Raw genomic sequence first — 20,201 nt, 5'->3', positions numbered from 1 at the left:
TTTGTAAGAAATGTCTTTTGTAAATACCTGAATAGCATAGGTGTCGTCTTGATCTAGGACAAAGTGCGGACTGTAACCGCGATAAAAAGGTGCCATCAGAGCGCTCTTGACGTCGCTGTGGCTTAAACCGAGTGAGTGTCCAAATTCATGAGCTGCGACCTGGAAGAGATTGGTACCGCGGTAGCTTCTAATGGTCCAACGTTCAGAATCATCAAAGTGAGCATCGCCACCGTATACGGGAAAATATGCGTGTGCCAAAGTACCACCGGGTCCATCAAAAGGATCACCGTCGCCATGCTCGCCTACTTCGAATCTAATTTCGATGTGAACCTAAAGTAGTTCCAGAACTTATAAAGAATATATTATCCGTATTTCCGATTGATGTGAGTATATAAAAGTAGAGAGAAAATATGTTATATAAATTATATTTCTATTGAAGAGAGAGTATTATCTTACGTTTTCATGTCCAGTTTTGCGGGTGAATGTTAAATCAGTTTCACCTGACCAAACGCCGAATGCTTTCGCGATTTCTTTATCCACCTCCTGTTTGTTCAGACCAGTCGGATACTTGCTGATCTTGTATGTTAGATTTTTTGGACGCCATCTGGATCCTGGATGAGAGAAAAGATGTAAGTTTTAAGTATATGTGAAGAGTAAAAGAGCACATTTATTTTGTTTAATACATTGCGCAGTATTGGGCCAGTTTTCCTATTATAATTGGCCATTGTAACGTACATGCACATCTGTGTTACGCTGTCGCATCACCTATTTGCACCAATCGCGATTCCGCATCATAGGAATCGGTCTCGACATGTGCGCACATGACACGTTTCTATTCTTTCATTTAAATTACATATAAATTTGCAGAATCCGCGCGATTGCGCTGTTATTGTCATCGCGCATATATAGTGTTGTTTATTATACTCGTAAGAATAAAAATCGCGGCTCGCGTGTTATATGCTCATCACGGTTACAAAGCTACGATTTATGCAACAACTGCATTTATATATATAATGTATATATACATATATATATATATATATATATATATATATATATATATGTATGCGCGACAATTATGATACCGTGCAAGAGTTACGCAACGATTCGTTCGTAGCTATGCGAAATTAGAAAGAATGAAATCAAAGGCTAGAACATACAACAGCTAAAAATATTGGGTTACACCGCTAGGTGTTAAGTTTTGCGACAGACATTCCGTAGGATGTATGCATGGCCGAACTTCATAGCAAGTTCACTGAAACATGAAGGGCACGTGTGCGCAGCTTAGGTTCAAAGTCATGGTTAGTCCCAAGCTGCACAATCATGCACTTTGTTATTCCACCATATAGAAGGTGTTTACGAAATACTTAGATAAACTTCTAGGCATATTCTTCATGTCAAAATAAAGAAGAAAGTTTATTTAGATCCATAAAAATGAATGGTTGCGAAGTTATAGTAAAAGTGTATATTAACGTTATTATATTAAATAATCATTAGTAGTAAGCACTTAACTTCTAAGAAATGCTCAAAATGATCGCCATTTGATTGAAGACAGCCTTTGACACAACGGAATAAGAATTGTCGGATCATTTCAAAGGTTCCCGAATGATTTCGTATGATGTCACAAGCATTGATAATGCGTTGGGATAACATCTGTTCGTTATCAATAGGACAACGTTTAAATGCCTTCATAGATAAAACTCTGGCTATCTTCAATCAAATGGCGGTTAGGTTATGTTGAGCATTTCTTATGAGTTAAATGTTTACTTTTAATTATTTAATAATAACGTTAACTTAAACTATGTTTTATTATAACGCAATTATTTATTTTTGACTATAGGTATACAGGTATACAAGAAATCTCGAGAAACAAGAACAAGTGAACTTATACACTACTTTCAAAATAAATGGCTCACATGCAATTAGCACATATATTTTTTTAATATTTACAACTAATACATTTGCGTTTTATTCAAATACAAAGTATTTATGATATATAAGATCTTATAGTCGATCTCGCGCGTCTTTTCTACCATTAGATAGCGAGAAACATATGTAGAATACAATTGTCAACTCGGACAAATTCATGTATGTATGACTGGACTTTGGAATGCATCTAGAACATCCAACAAACTACTATCGCGATAGAGATCCGTGTAACCCGTTTAGGGTGACTGACTCTATATCAACAACTCGTAACAGTAGTGAGACAAAGCAGGAAGTCAAATGCGCGATTCAGTCAAACGTAATTCATGAAATAAATACAACATTGCACAATATAAATACGTGAAATAAACTATATTTAATAAGATATAACATGTTGGCCTTCTTTTCATAATTTTGTGATAACCGAGATTATTAATACAATCAACTTCAAATTATGGACTCTTTTTCACTGACAGGGTTTTTATAGGAAATGTCCGTCGATTAGATAATCGATTGCAATTGATCGAACGTAAAGTTATGTCATATCCTGTGGTTACGTCTGCGCAATCTGAATTGCATTAAACTTTCTTAAATTTGTCAATTACCGTGAAAAATTGTTCGATTTTCCATGACATGGAATGTGACGTAATATCGTTATTATATCTTAAATTCAACTTTGTACGTCGATTTTATCTTATTTTACCTTGAAGAGCATATCTCTTCGACCTTCCGTCGGCGGCTGGTCCAACCTTGTCTTTAACACCGCACCTCGGCGTAGCCATAAGTTTCGCGGTCTCTTCATTCAATTCACCTGGAATAAAAAAAACATGAAAAATTGAATATAAATTTTATTATTTATTTTTAATTGGATATATAAAATTCGAAATATTTGTTACTCTTAATAAAAGACTCGTCTTTCTTATATCCCGCATTGTTTCCTATCATCTTCGAGTAATTGCGTGATAAAAGTAATTAAATGATCGGGGATTCGCGGGTATATTGATTCTTGAAGTACGACCTGTTGGCGTGTGTATATGTATTTTCGTGTACTAGTTTACCTCTCTTATGCGTAGATTAAGTATATGTGTGTGTGTGTGTGTATTCTCGCACATCCCATGCACGTACTAAATTCTCATGCATGTATACATAGTAATGCATAGTAAATAGTAATACATAATATGCATAATAATACGAGAGTTAACTCTCGTATATGCTACCACCAGTTTCGCAGCAGCGTGGTCACGCGACTGATTCATCGTTGCAAAGATTCGGAGCGTATGATTACATGCGACAGAGATTACATTTTTGTTTCCGGATCAAAATCTCATAAGAAATGTATCTTATCTCATAATAAAATAACTTGGAAACTTTCTCTCTACGTGCTGTTTCTTATACATTTTAATTTTTCGCAGTTGTGCAAAATGTAGTTCTTTTGTTTTACAAGATTTCTTGCATATTTTATATAATTTTCACTCTTTTACACTGTCTATCCCTTTTCCCATCGCTTTTATCTATCATGAGAAAAATCTTGTTGCGAACGAATGCGTAAATAAATCAATGGTGACAGTTTTTACAAGTAATATCGAATATAAAGTCAAAATCATTGTTGGAAAAATGTTTTTATATTCCATTCTTCTTTTTTCATTTTATCTTCTTTCTAATTTTTTTACAAATTATATCCTCTCTGTAACTGTGGATGCGTCAACAATGCGTACGATTATGACCAATGAACACGCTTCATCTCGGATAATACCACCACCGACTGGCCTACAATTCTACAGTTAGATCACTCTTCCGTTCACCTTCGGTTTTTATTGAATGACTCCGTTGCTTATTCTAGTCATGGATTCTCATGTACTATCATTAATGACTGGTGAAACTTCTGCACTCTTGTCTCGAATCATCATCTTTTTTATTTTTCGTACCTTCTTTCATAAAAATTTTCTCAAACTACTAATAGCTTTATATATCTGATAAAGCATAAATAAATATATTTCTCAATAAATAAACCTAATTATCAAGAAATTTTATTAGGACAATATTCAGTCGCAGTTGTGCAAAATGCATTTTCTTGTTTTAAGATTTCTTGCGTACTTTTTTAATCGATATTTCATAATAAGTATTTCTGAGTACAATGATTTCTCGCGAGAGTAGAGAGGGAAAGAAGGAGAAAGACGAGGCTGCTACATGTAATGAGTCATCGTTAAAACGTCAGATAGAGTTCGGTCGCATTTCATTGAATTCTGAATCATCAACTGACAGGGAACCACCTACTGTTATCATACTTCAAGTTGACTTGACATATTGCGCACACGCGCGCGCGGTTGTACCTCTAGAATTTCACGCGTTTTGCTATTTTTGCTTCTTTTTGTTTTGAGTCATATGAATATACTGGCGACATATTATTATTAATAAACGTATCCTTTGTAATTTTCTACGTGAATCATCAATGAGGATCCATTCATCAACCGACCCGATACCCAGATAGCAAGCGTATGTCATTTTGACGTCAAATGACGTCAGTTTGCTACTTGGGATAATATAAATTCACCCATCATTTCAAATCATCTCTCCCTTGTATATATAATGTTTAAAACTAAATTTAAGCAAATAATATATAACATACCCGTAATGTTAATACCGGCGAATGCTTGGAATTCTTCTATCGCTGCCGTCAGCTTCTCTTCGTTTAAGAAGGCACCATTTTCCGGATTTATCGGTGGCAAATATCCATATTGCGCCAGATAACTCTGCAACATTAAGAAAAGTAGTCTCTTTAAAACAAAATTATATTATTTTATTATTTAAAATTATACATTATTTATATTATTACGCGTTAAAATGTCTAAACATGAGGATACTACTTTTTTAGTACATATACTGAAAAAATTGTAATTCTCGAAGTAAGAAGACTGTCTACTATACAACAGATATTCTTAAGTGTTCCTAGAACATCCTTTAAAACTAAAAATATATTTTTTATTAATAACAATATGGCATGTTTTTTATGCGAATCGTCCATTTGACGTTATATAGTCACATTATTGTAATACTGTATACTATTATATAGTGTTACCTCCCCCTCCCCCAATTTACAATGCAGTGCAGTGTTTGTCACTGAATAGTTTTATTAAAAGTTAATTAAAAGAATGGACGTTAATAAAATGAAGAATAAAAATAAAGCTAATATAAATGGCTTAAAAAAGAAGTTTTGAACGACTTAAGAGAAGTATTCATGAATAAAGACTTTTATAGGACTCAGAGACTCAGGTCTCGTGCTTCATGATCGATCTATACTAGCTTTTTTATAGTCTCTCTTTACCTAATATACTGTAAAATAATGTACTTTTTTGTTAATGTAAAAATAAATCCTATTTCGTCTACATTTTTATAAATTAGGAATATCTGATACTAATCTTTAGAGAATTCTCTTTAATAAGATAAGATTTCTTTTGACGCCTATTTAGAACATTCTAAAAATCAGTAAAAATTTCTTATAAAATGAGAATTTGTTTAGTGTCCATATTTTAGATCGAAAGATCTATTGTTTGTATCTATTCAAGGAGACCTTATCATATCGCGAAATCACAGGCAGAAAAGTATCGTCACTTCGCAAAGAATCGGCCTTTAAACTCTGTGTCACAGCGTAACCTTGACGTTTTACGAACGTCGAAAGTGAAACAACTAAAGATATCCGCGTGTCTTATCTACTACGTGTAAATTTACTCAAGTCCTCGGTGTCGTTTGTCATCAATCTCGATTTGATCAATTGTATTGTATATAATTATAGTCGCGCGATATAATTGCACAGAGGGAATAATTTTTACCGATATATGTATCGTTTACACATTTTACATACATATGCATCTCTCATCAATCACGTGACATATTTCTATCTACTATCTAAAATTATATACCGAGGTCCAATGTTACACAAGACGTGCTCTTTCCTCGCGCAAAAGACCATGTGTGTAAAAATGATATGCGCGCAGAAGATTGTCATTAGATCCAATTCATATAACATTACATTCCAAGTACAGATGAGAGATTTGCTCTTTAAACTGACTCATCCCTTGTATCGAACACGAAGAACACTGTCTATTTTTCACTTATGCGTTCTAAATTCGCATAAAATGGCAGTCCTCACAATCAGATGTTTCATATATCGTTGCGTGGAAAGTTAGCCAATAGATCTGCTATCGCGTGTGTATTCTTTCGTAGCTGACTGTATTGATTTTGTTTTCGCAAAGAATAGTCGCATATATAAGGTATTTACAAAATACTTGGACAAACTTCTAAGGCATATTCCTCACGTGAAAATAAAGAAAAAAATTTATACCCATAATAAAAAATTAATGGTAATAAGATTATACAAGTAATACAAAATTTAACGCGAGGACCTTTAAATCCTAAAAGTTTGTCCAAGTATTTCGTAAACACCCATTCAAGACATTTAGTATAAATGAATATGATAATCGGAGCAATTAAAACAAGAGAGAGACGAGATGTTATTAAGACTCTTCCTTAACCCTATATTTATACATATATTAAAGGTCCCTGAAGCTGCCGACAAAATACCGTTATTACGTTAGTCATTATTGTGCAAAAGATGAGTCACGCGAGAATTATCAAACTATATCTTGTGTCTAGACTATAAATTAGGCAAGCGGCGATTATCGAGGAGATTGATTTGACCGATGGATTTTTACTGTTATTTAATCACATTTATGCGCGGTCTGATTAATATTCCGATGGTTGAATCGTCCAACGAATATGTTTGCTGATGAAGCAAAGAAAGATGAGATTTTTGTTTTTCCTTTTTACTTTTACATTATTGTGTGTATTCGTGTATTACATGTATTGTTTTGTATGAGAATTAAATTTACCTGATTGCAAAGGATGCAATTCCTTTAGGAGGAAAATTGAGCTTTTCGTAATTTAATACGAAATTACAAATATATAAACATCTTGCATAGATGTAAGATGAAACGATCGGACTTTGGTGTTATTCGTGTGAAATAAATCAATTAAGGAAAATGATCTGTAGTGTAATTGCAAAGTTATGACGTGAGTCATTATATTGTGCGGGAGAGAGCACAATATAAAAAATATATTCATTCAGATATTTTTGAGAGATAATAATTCGACACACATCTCTCTGTCATTCCCCTAGAGACAGCAACGTTTTTTGAGTGTAACCTTTGGATCATTGATTCTTAGACACTTCTTTTTAGAACAGAGATTGAATTCTTACAAACATCTACTTCTTTCGCAATTAATTTTGTAATTATTGTTTTTATTATAATTGTAAATATATAGATGAAAAGAGATTAACCATGTTTTTATTTCTTATTTTTTTCCTTTCTAAATATATCAAATCCGATTATCATATTCTAAAAGAATCTTGTTATCGGATTTTACGATTTGATATATTTAACAGAGAATAATTTTTCGTTTAAATAACGAGTTATATCTCGTTGATAAAAATGTTCTTTTGTGTGGATGATAAAGATAATTCTTTATTATAACAAATATTAATTTTTCTGATAATCGTGCTTTATTTAGCCGGATGAATGGAGAGAGAGTGACTCAATGTGATCTTACGATTCATAAATTTTATTATTTTATAATATACTCCAGACTCCAGACACACACATACACACACAAGTAAACTTCTGCGAAGGTTGAGATTTTTATGAATGAACGTAAGTAAAGTGTGTGCGCCCACACACACACACCACACACACACACACACACTTCTTTACGCATGTGTCATGCATGAATGGACTGCTTCCTTCCTTGCTATCTCTTTCTCTCTCTTTCTCTCTCTTTCTCTCCCCTCCCCTTTCGTTGATTGAGGTGTCGTTGAAATTCAAAGTCTTCCTGTCTGGATCGATCGATTGACTTGCATCGAGAGTGATTGATTCCAATCGATCGAAATGATTAGCGTGTATATTTTCAATCGCACAATTCGATTCATATAAGCAACAATACATATAAAATGTATATGCGAAATATTTCTAAATATTTTTTAATTGCTCGTTAAATTTTTGAATACGTGATAGCGTAGCGATGATTCGCTCTGACTATTGTAAAAATAACAGAAATATAGAAACGCATAATTATTTAGACCTCGAATACAGATGACACGCACGCGCCATGGAAGTTAGCCGGACGCGTTCTTTATGTAATCGCGTGGAAAGCTACGAAATATTTGTCAAAGCCTTGAAACTTGCAATTATTTTATATGAATCGCATCAGAATACTTCGCCGAGTGTGTATATAACCGTATATCTTTATAATATGTATCATTATAAAAAGCGAGTCGCGCCTAAATGTGCAATAATAATAGTATACATATATTTTTTCTCTACCACACTTCTTGCACATTTTGTTTTCAATTTTTTTCTCTTATCTTTTGCTATCTAAAATTTTATGTATTTCTTTTGCGATAAAAAAAAATATTCCCGAAAATTAATTGTATGAACAGCATAATTATGTGTGTGATTATAGATCATTTCTTTATATACGTTATATCGTATCAGTTTTTTGTAAGATGATTAAGTGCCCATCGTTTAATTACATCATTGAATGACCGTATAAGGATTTTTTTCTAAAATATTATCACTAAAAAATATAAAAATATTTTTCAATTATATTAATTATGATATTAATTATTCTAAAAAATATTTTATAAAATATGTTTATAAAATAGTTTCTTAAAATATTCTAAAGTATTACGAATTATTACCCGGCATTATAGGTAAATTTCTTACCGTCATACGAATTTCTGGTAGAAATGCTACACAAGCTTGAAGCTCGTAATCTCTGGTATGTGGTTATAGCTGTAATTGTACATCAGGACTCGCGTTAAGCACGAAACGTTTTATGTCCGGGTTACCTTGAATCCGTTGTTCAAGATATGACGTAGATATCCATGTAGATAATATTCTTTTGAAAGTACAGTCATCAAACGGCATTTATTATTATTAGTTGTATATTATACATATATGCAGATTTGTGTAATCAAATACAAAAATTAAAAATAAAAAAACTGGAAAATAAAAATGTTCCGTATTTCTATGTTTTTTATAGTATAATAATTACTTTTCAGTAAGTGTGGATATTGTCGAAAGTTTATAAGCGAAATACAGTGTTGTATCCATGACCTAAATTTTCGATCATTGAGATTTTGCGTTACTTGCAGGCGAGTTTCGTGATTATTATCTTCTGTCGCGGTTTATTTAATCTCCAAGGAATGTTTAATCTTTGAGCGGGTATCTTTCCTTTCCCCTCCAACAATATTAATATAAAACCAAGTTACTTACATAGGAGGAAGTTATTTTGCGAGATTGTTTTAATTTTGTTATTGATTCATTATAGCATTAAACCGTTTTTGTGCTTGAGATGTTAAAACGAATGTTGATCATCAAAGTAATCATGTTTAGTAAACCCATTATTTCTTCGTTTATATATATACATATATATATATATATATATATATATATATATATATATATATACACACACACACACATATATATATATATATATATATGTACACACACACACACACACACACACACACACACACACACACACATATATATACAAGGTGTTCCATTTTAAATGACGACTTCAAATATCTTATAAACAAAGCATTTTGGAGAAAAATGTTTCAAACAAAAGTTGCAGAGTTTAAAGGGAGCCAATAGATGATCTTATCAGATTTTATGGATCGGGAGTTTGTTTTGGGCTCAGTAAGAATCCAAAATAATTTTTTTTAATCTCTATTTTTAGTGCAAATTTGGATTCTATACCTGAAAATAAAACAATTTTGTTCTTGGTCATTTTTTGCTAAACCCTCTTCAACAAGTCCAAAACATTGTTTGAAAATATTATTATGTAATTCATCATGAAACGTCGATTTTTGACATATGTACAATCTTAATAATGTACTCCGTTCAACGAGAGAACGTGCATTGGTCTGTATAGACGGGCAAAATAGGAAGAGATACCGGCGATTCAATGCTTCGGGGGCCTGGTGCCTTTCATTGCAGGCACTGACAAGTTAAATAAACAATGAAGGGGGAGACCATGGACGAAAATCTGTCCGAAACGGATAAATTTTCGTCCGATCTGATGACCAGTCTACCTGGCACATAAAAGGTGGAATAATTCGATTATTACTGAATATCTAACCTAACCCATGTATCTGTTTTTTTAATGTTTTAAAATAGATTTAACAGAGTGTTCATTTAATATCGAATATTGCCAAAATAGGTAAAAGTAGCTGCTGGTATCCACTTGTACGATTATAGTAGATAGAAGATAGGTAGCAGGTTGCCGTAAAGGTCAAAAGTATTCTATGCTAATGAATAAAACTCGAGTAACTTTATCTCAACGAGACATGGCGTGTCTTTTGGATACCGGTCAGAATAATCATGTTCGTGATATATTAGCCGTGCCGACCAATTTAATTTGAACAGTATCAGGGGTTCTTTATAAATAATAGTCGATAATATCGACTATAACCTATATATATATAACGCATTATAACGTAACTATTAATATATATATATATATATATATATATATATATATATATAGCGTTTATATTAGCTACTATAATTTTATGTTACTTTTTTATTTTATTATAAATCAAAAGCTATGTTTAAAACTGCGTATGCATGCGTGAAATATATGTTTAGATGTTCACATTTATGTACTCGTGACAATCTTTTATCTCATTCCGTTATCAATGATAACGCCTAGTTTGCACTCCATATACAAGTTTCGCCTTTTCTCATCAACTCAATATTAATGTAATACAAAAATTGCACACGATTCCAACAAATTCTAACGATTCAATAATCTCATAATCTAATTTATTATTAAGTCTATCTTATTATAATTATTTTTATTTATTTTATTTATTTATCTTTATTATAATTATTTCTACAAATCTCGCGTACGTATGTGCCACATTTTAAAAATAATAATCTATTTTTTCACATAAATATGTATATGTATATAGTATAAATAATCTAGAATTACTTGTGTATCGACAATATAAATTTTATAATTTTAATATTTGTTAATAACAAACGGCATGTTTTTTTATACAAACCGTTCATTTGACATTATATGATCATATTGTTTGCAGCACTGTATATTATAGTGTTGCAATTTACAATGCAGTGCTGTGTTTGTCACTGAATGGTTTTAGTTTATTAAAAGAATGAAGGCTGAAGTTAACTAATGACTCGAGAAAGGAGAATTGAGCGACTTGAGAGAAGTATTCATAGAGAACCTCAAAGTATTCACGAGTAACATGTAAACACACATATAACCTAATTTAAGAGCCAGGTCTCGTGTCTCATGTTCAGTCTAATATGTTCTATGTCTATGCTTTCTTATGATCTTTCTTTGGCTGTGTGCTGTAAAACAATGTACCTTTTGTTAATGTAAAAATAAATCCCATATCATCTACATTTTTATATATAAATTAGGAATATCTGATATACTAATCTTTAGGAGATTTCCCTCTCAAGAGAATTCTTTTGGCGTCTATTTAAGAACAGGATATTCTAAAAATAAGTACGGGAAATTTTTAAAATATGAATAAAGTTTTTTTAATGTGTGCATTGCAATACTGCGTGAAGTTTTGAAGAAATCTATTCAATTCCCATTACTTATTGTATTGACTTTCTATAGAGTCAAGTTTTCTATTTATTTTCTTTGCTTTTACACTTTTGTAAGTGTCCCGCCTGAAATAAAAAGTATATAATTAAATATACTTATATATATATTTATATTTTTTATTATATATATGGATGTTTTCCCGGACATCGATATAGTTTTTGTACAACTTTTTTTATAGTTTCTAACTTTGCAATTAATGGGAAATAAGTATATTTATGTGCGCGCATTGATTCTCTATAATGTTGAGGAAAATCTAAATGATTAACAGTAGTTGGTTATGATGGACTAACAATAAGTTAATAAAGGCCGATAGGCGGAGCGCACTTGTTGTCACTTGTTTAATTGACTTTTCTATCTTTGAATTGTAGCTTTTGGAATGATTTTCACACATTGCATAAAAAGGTATTATAATAGATTAGATTACATAAAAAGTGTACCAATTTTATGAGAATATGTGATCTTAAACAAGAAATAATTTTTCTTTCAACATACCAAGTGCCGTTGGATTGTAAAATTTTATAAGCTGTCGATCGTAAAATAAAAGGAAGGAGTGCATAAGCGTCAAGAGAATAGCACGTCGACCTTGAAGAGGTCTTTGTCGACGCAAACGTCATTAATATTCTACGCCCTCGCATCTTCCTGTAGACATTGTTTGAATATAAAAGATAATTCCGACCATTTTCACACTACTGTGCTTTGTACATATACAATACTTTGTACATATACAATACTTTCTTATGCGTGTCATTTCTCTTCTTTTGCTAATCTTTATGCTTTATAACGATGGCGTAAAGATCAAATTTTGAACAAGTTTGAATAATGATTTAAATAAGAGATGGATATATACCTCTCTCTTTCTTCTTTTCTAAAATAATTGACTATGTTATTTTTCACAAAATTAAAAAAAAGAAGAAAAAATATAATTCTTAATCAAATATTTCAAACGCTAATAAGTAATAAGTTAATTGTTACATTAAATGTTCTCATTGAATATGATAGTACAAATTATGGTAGAATTCAAATTTGAGTTAAATACAGATAGTGTTCATTTAAGTTTTCTAAAATTGCTTATTTAATTATTATAATTATCATAATTATATGTATATTTACATATGTATGTATCGTAGTTTGCAATGTTAAACATGTTGCATATCAATAGTAATAAGATTGATCTGATCAATTGATGCAATCTCAGAGTAATAACACTTAATAGCTTTATATCGTATAATATATTACTATAATTGTTCCATTATTCCACAGACAGATCGGATTTACCTTGATCGAGGAGTCGTTTAATAATTTAATGTCAATAAAATTCACGAAATTTGCAGAATACATACTAACATAAGTCGAATAAAAAAAAATTTACACAATCAAATTTATGAAATTGATAAATGATAAAAGCAAGTGATTCATTAAAAAAAATTTTTTGTTTAAAGTCGCTGATTCACTATAAACGAAAGGAAGATAGTTCGGTTCAGAAGAATAAGACGATTCAAGTCTATGCGTCACATGAGTCATTGAGGTGCAAACGAATACGATAGCGAATTTTTTCTGTTTATCGTCGATAAAACTTACGTCGACGGGTTTTGAGTTTCAATATCATTTGCGTCAATGTCAATCGATGCTAATTTTTTTATTAACACTGCGTCCAATGTGCGATATCCAATAGAAGAGTTTGTTTTCTAGTTTTAATTAGTAATAATCGGGATCTAGAAACAAAAGATTCCTATTGGATGTTTGAAAACATTCGAAAGACTTGGAGAAACATGAGATGCGCTTGTGCAATATCAACAGAACGTTTAAAAGACGGATGTTTAAGCGAAATTAAGACTAACAGTTAGGTACGGTACAGTTTGTAGCCGGAACAATCTTTCAAAGTAAGTATTGACTAGCTAGCTATATTATATAACGCGCGTACGACGCGGCGCGCACGTGCAGATTCCACGTGTCGGAAAAATGCATAAATCGCGGGGACATATTCGCGGAAATAGGAATAGCGGTTTCATTAAGAAATCAGACAGTCACTTGGGCACGTGATAACCATACGGTGCGTGCACAATAATTTGACCTACGAGCGATATAACCCGCGATCATTTTGTGTGTGTGTGTGTGTGATTTGCATAAAAATAAAGAACGAATGAAAACATTAATTTCACCACAAGCGCGCGGTAAACGCCGCAATTTTTTATCCAAGTATATAATTAATTTGAGGCTACTTCTTCGTCTTTATAATGTACTTATATTTATGTATCTCATTATTGTCTCTTATTTATTACTTATTATTATTATTAACCAACTTCATTCCTATATAGATTGCATATGATTTTGACAGGAGTGAAACTTTCTATCTTGTTTTATAAAAAAGACTTTGTAAATTAAGTTAAATGATCGTGCAGTATATATAAGTTTGAAAATAGAAAACACTAAGGAGAATATTATTCCGCCATTTTATACTCTTTTTTTTATCGGAAGAGTATAAACACAGAAAACAATTTGCGGTAAAAAGTGTCATCTCTATCAAGATCATATATTCTAATCATATAATTATATTATCTAATCGTATAATCTATATATTCTATAGAAATGAAGTTGCGCTGATTACTTCCTACTATTGGCAAAATCCGCGAACGAATTTTTAGTTCAATTTTTTATTCTGGAGACACCTCAATTTAAGTTCGATAGATTTTTTTATTGAGAAAAAGTCCTTATGATCACTAGTTTTTGAGATATCAATGTTAAAATTTTATTTTTTTTAAAAATATATTGAGATTTTAAAATTTTTGGCAAGAAATCATTCTCATAAAGATTTTTCTCATCTTTTTTAATATAACCTTTTTTTTAATATTTAATATTTAATATTTAATATAATCAATCTAATTTTAATTTAGAAATGGGTTAGGTTAGGTTAGGTTAAAATTTTTTCGAAGTGGGGGTGTAGGGAAAAGGGTTAGAATTAGGGTTAGGATTAGGTTAGGTTCCTCTTCTTCCTCACATGCTTGCACTTTATAACACACACACACACACACACACACACACACACCATTAAATAATTCCATCAAATATACTACCCAAACAATTAGGGGAGCGCTTTAAAACTTGCAAAATTTGATGATTTTTAAGAAGCCATATCTCGGCTTAGAGAGGTCGTAGAACAATGTTTCTGGGCGCATTTTAACGGGTGAAGTCTCAACTTTAAAGTGGGTAATGTAGCATTATTCGTCTCATCTGTTTTTTGTGTGAGGCTTAAAATCAGATGGCGAAAAAACTCTGGAAATTTCTTGACTTTGTAGTTGTCCATGGAAAAAGCAGGGATGGAACCATAAATGCCACCATATTGGCTTTGAAGTAGGAACCCTTCCCTTTAAAATGCCGCAAGAAACATTGCTCTATCATGCCTAGGAGCCGAGTTATCGCATTTCAAAGTCACCCCTGCATTTTGCAAGATTTTTAGCAATACTGTCGGCATTCGCGTTATCCAATGTGCACCACGGGGAGGTTGCTTGGTCGAATTTTGCACATCATGTGTATGGTGTATGTGTACGTCAAAGTTAAGTATGTGCGTGATGCGAGAGCAATGTTTCTTGCGGCATTTTAAAGGGAAGGGTTCCTACTTCAAAGCCAATATGGTGGCATTTATGGTTCCATCCCTACTATTTCCATGGACAACTACAAAGTCAAGAAATTTCCAGAGTTTTTTCGCCATCTGATTTGAAGCCTCACACAAAAAACAGTTCGATGAGACGAATAATGCTACATTACCCACTTTAAAGTTGAGGCTTCACCCGTTAAAATTCGCCCAGAAACATTGTTCTACGACCTCTCTAAGCCGAGATATGGCTTCTTAAAAATCATCAAATTTTGCAAGTTTTAAAGCGCTCCCCTAATTATTTTGCGTAGTGTATATATTTTTTTTAATGTACATACAATATAAATTGTGATATTTATAAAAATGACTTATTAAATTGATAAGTCCTAGAAATAATATTCTTGCCTTCATTCTTTCATCATGATTTGTAATATACTAATTTGTAATATGCTAATTGGGATTTTCTCTCCCCCTCTCTCTTTTTCTCTTTCGTATATAATATTTAATACTTAATAATATATAATATTATTAAATACAAAAGTGATGATTTAATTCTAAGCAACACAGTTCAATTGTTATTATTATCTACGATAAAGCGAATGACATACATTGGTGACGTGTGGCGTGTCTTATCAACAGGTATTTGTCTCTTGTACACACGACTCGTTAATTGCGTATCATAATTTTTTATTTTCCTTGCCCACGCGCGACCGATACGCAACAAATATCATTCGTGTTCCAGAATAAATAAATGTGTACTTGTCAACTTGAACAAAAGAGCCGCGTCTTAGCTTTTTTCTTTGTTTTTTCAAAGTTATCGAAGAGCCACGTGTATCTGATTCTGAAAAGGACATAACTTTTGTATATTAATCTCGATAAGCTCCGATGTGACCAAAAGTGCTATTTTTACTGTACGCAAGATGCTTTTGATTAATGACAATCGTTTTTGCTGTTTTACATATACACTTATTAAATGGCGGAAGAGAAATAACTGTTTTGTTTCTCGTAGTTTTAATGACACTAAAACTAATCACAAATGCGAATCGATTCTTCTGTTAGATTCTCTCTTTACGATCGGCACACGATTGAAAGGAAAGAAGACTGCCAAGCAAGAAGAACTTGCTGCTGACTTAAATATTTAAAAAAAGAACGAACACGATTGCTGGATCGAGTGACGATGAGAATAAAATATCTATGATTGGATCGTTAATATTCCGATGACGGCTGATTCGTGTTCGGACTATGGATCCGCGATGAAGGCCAACATACGAGATCTCTCTGCAGTACAGGTGTATTTTCGTATTTCCGAGCTTATATATACATATACTATATATATATATATACATACATTATGTACAATTTTCTAGTATAATCAAGAGAAGGAGAAAAAGATATATGCGGTTCGATGACTTGGCATTTTGCCGAAGGAAGATTACTGGAACATCAGATTGTCAAGAACAACAAGATAATGAATTTCGACAATTTCATATTATCTTATCTTATTTTTGAAGTATATAATTCAAGATATATATATATATATATATATATATATATATATATTATAATTTATTATAATTTATTATTAATATTAATATTATATATTATAATATTAATATTTTTATTATATACACATATATATACAATATACAGGGTGTCCCGAAACTACCGCGAGATATTTTAAAGGCAGATTCTCTGGCCAATTTAAAAACGATTTTTCCTCAGCGAAAATGTCGAGGGAGACCATCATTTTTTGCATGTTCCCAATTTTTGTCATCATGTATCTTTGTAACTAAGCCTTAAATTAAAATTCTATTAAAAGAAACTTTACTTAAAATTAATTGAAGAATGTGGTTTTGTTAATATTATATTTCTAGAGGGCTTAGTTTACGAGAAACCCTTTATTTTTAATCGCTTATAACTCGAAAATTATTGGTGCCTCGACATTTTCGCTGAGGAAAAATCGTTTTTAAATTGGCCAGAGAATCTGGCTTTAAAATATCTCGCGGTAGTTTCGGGACACCCTGTATATATATATATATATATTTTTTTTTAAATATATTTTATATATTTTATATTGTATATATATATATATATATATATATTTATTTATTTATTTATATATTTAGTATATATTTCAAGGAAAAAACTTTTGTTCTAAACGTATTTAATTTTATTTATGTATAATGGTTTTTGCAGACATACCTATGTGTATGTAGCAAGATATGTTTTCCTCTTACTTAAATATGCATATTCGCCACAGCAATAATTATCATCTGACATTGTAAACGACATTTTTTACAAATAAGCGCAAATACGTACGTTGACTTGTAACGCAACTATGTACATTTTATTATAAATATTATATTATTCTTTTGTATAAAATCAACTCGGAGAGTATCGTTTTTCTTTCTCAATTATACAGTTCTTGATTGATCTAAAAATCAAATAGAATACTTATTAAATAAAATTCTAAATAACGATTATTCTTTAAAATCGATCATCCGTCGACAGAATAAAAAAAAAGTCATCGTTCCTGTATATATTCAAGAACATCAGAGTTATTTTTCGACCGTACGCTATCTAAAGTGATAAATACTTTGTCATCAAGCCAAATTTGCGGTTAAAGTGTTAACACAGAGCTTTCTCATAAGAAACATAAATTCAAATTTTCGTGTAATAATATAGAAACGAGAAACAAAAAAAATCTCTTTCTCTCTCTCCTTCTCCTATAGTAATTGTGATAAATACTCCAGATGCAATTTCTTATTAGTCACACTAATATCAAAGCGACACATTGCAAATCCAACAGATAGTCCGATATATTTATTAATATAATCAGATATCAGCATTCTCAGAGAGATAAATGTTCTCCTCGGAATGTTATTCGCGTTATTTGTCAAAGGAACAACACGTATCTAACATGCGAACACATATGCGCAATGCGCGATCTTGGATTACTCATCTGTGACGCATCCCACAGAAGATATTGCATAGCTCCAGACCAGTTTCTTTCTTTCTTCCAAATGTCGGGATGTGTTGCAAAAACTCTTTCTACAAGTCTCTCGAAACGCGTAGAGTCTGCATAACTTGTTGCGTGGTCTATATAATTTATATTAAATAGACTAACAAGTCAATCGGAGTCAATTGGGGTACAATCAAATATTGGGGTGCAATCAAACATTGGGGTCAATCGAATTAGAACTCTTAGAGCGGAATCGATTTGATTTCTTCAAATCAATCACGTCATTTGTTATATTTCTACATAGATCACTTTGTAGAGAGATTGCGGGAAAAAAGTCTCTATATACTTACCGCAGCAGTGGTGTCGCTGATGACGACAGTGGTGTCGCTGATGACATTGGTGGGTGCCGCTCTGGTACAACTCGCGTACAAAGCGAGAAACGTTATCGCCGTCAGGTAGCTTGGCCGCCGCGAAACAATCTTGCTCCATCTCGTCATATTTTCGACAATGTTACTCTCTTGATCCAACGTTAAATTGCGTTTTTTCCGTTAATATATCACCGCGATTTATTTCTCTCGTGCGTACACAGTGTTGATGCTTGTCGCTCGCCCCTTTATTCCCCCTTCCTCCGAAAACACTGAATATACACGTGCTTTCCGTGAAACTTCCCCTTATTAGAGTGCCTCGAGAATCGCAAAGCATCAGATATCAAACTGGATTCATATTAGATCAACCGATCTCGACTACCCTCTTGCTAAGGATAAACTATTATGCGCGCGGGGGCTTTAGGAAGCTGTTGAGACGCTACCGCTAACTAATTCTATTCGCAAAGCGGAAACATCTATTGTGCTTTCAACAGCGTACCGGCGACTCTACCTGGCTGGCAGAGAGCTAGTTTGAAACGTGGTTGCCACAACACTATTGATCTCGAGCGTTTTCCTCCCTGGTGGTTCGCCACCGGTGTTCTCTTTCCTTCTGTTGCTGCGAGCGTGACTCTTCTTTGGCTTGTATGTGTATATATATGTGTCGCATGAACCTCGTTCGATTTTCATCGACAGAGACCTTTCTTCCGTTGATCCGTAAAGTTCGATGAAACGATCGAGAAGCGAAGAAAAAAAAAACAAGAGAGAGATTGGCAGTAATAAGTAAGGATAGATAGGTCTGATCTGTGTACGCGCGATAGGTGTCCGCGTCAAAAGAGAGAAAAAAAAAGAACCAACCGAACAAGAAGCGCGCGAATATGCGGAGCCGGTACCGAAGCTCACCGCCACTCTGAATCATAATCAGCCTGCCACTGACTTTTATTGAGATCTCCCACCATAGTGGTCGCGACGACCACGATTGCCAATCGCGCACCACGACGCTTCTGTACACGTGTACATACATATGTGCAGCGATGCCGCGTTCGTGCATAATAGTTAATCAAATCAGAACTGTAAGGAATTATTATAGAGATAGAGTATAAACTCTTTATTCTTAATTTCTCTTTGAAATATTCGTTCCTAAAATTATCTCCAATTAACAGATCATATTCAGGATTTTAGCGGGATATTCTAGTTTAGAATTGGAAAAAGTTCATTGTTTTCGCATTTTAGGGTATCCCATTTTAAATAACGCATTGCTATTTTTCGAAAACCAAGGCTTTTATTGAAAAATGTTTCATACAAAAGATGTAGGATTTCGAGAAGGATGATCTTATAATAGCCTTATTCCAGATGGAAGCATTTTTAAGATTTTGAGATCATAATTATGATTTTTTTACACCATGATTTATTTCATTATTCTATGCAGAAAATTATTTAAGATAAGATTATTAAAAAATGAGTATATTACGAGATATTTCATATTTTTTATCAAAATGTGTCAGCATGAAACATAAAATATTCATTTTTCGACTATCCACTTTAACAATTTTTAAACCAAATATTATAAGAAATAGATTTATGTAAAAAAATTATGGTGGTTCCGCTTAAAAAAATAATGATGACCTTCAAATCTCAAAATACCTCCATTTGAAAT

At 32.4% G+C, this 20,201-nt stretch overlaps 1 protein-coding gene across 6 annotated transcripts in view; it reads right to left on the bottom strand.

Moving 5' to 3' along the window:
• The window catches only part of LOC145944102 (stromelysin-3-like), a 28,932-nt gene extending 9,466 nt beyond the window's left edge, over nucleotides 1-19,466 (bottom strand). For 4 of the 6 annotated variants that reach the window (XM_083052143.1, XM_083052142.1, XM_083052144.1 and 1 more), the window contains exons 1-5: nucleotides 18,533-19,466; nucleotides 4,553-4,676; nucleotides 2,630-2,737; nucleotides 457-611; nucleotides 28-330 (exon numbers count right to left, since the gene is read on the bottom strand). In XM_083052143.1, coding sequence (XP_082908269.1) covers nucleotides 28-330; nucleotides 457-611; nucleotides 2,630-2,737; nucleotides 4,553-4,676; nucleotides 18,533-18,679 — 837 coding nt within the window. In that variant the 5' untranslated portion in view covers nucleotides 18,680-19,466. Of the gene's footprint in view, nucleotides 1-27; nucleotides 331-456; nucleotides 612-2,629; nucleotides 2,738-4,552; nucleotides 4,677-8,702; nucleotides 8,724-15,828; nucleotides 15,927-18,532 lie in introns of those variants that run through there. The other 2 variants (XM_083052148.1, XM_083052146.1) reach the window with 2 other exon arrangements.
• Between the last annotated feature and the right edge of the window lie 735 nt (nucleotides 19,467-20,201).

Source organism: Prenolepis imparis, unplaced genomic scaffold (genome assembly GCF_030444845.1).
Source record: "Prenolepis imparis isolate NDT839.2.m4 unplaced genomic scaffold, iyPreImpa1.0 SCAF_12, whole genome shotgun sequence".
Lineage (NCBI taxonomy): Eukaryota > Metazoa > Arthropoda > Insecta > Hymenoptera > Formicidae > Prenolepis > Prenolepis imparis.
This window is presented reverse-complemented; position numbering and strand designations above follow the sequence as displayed.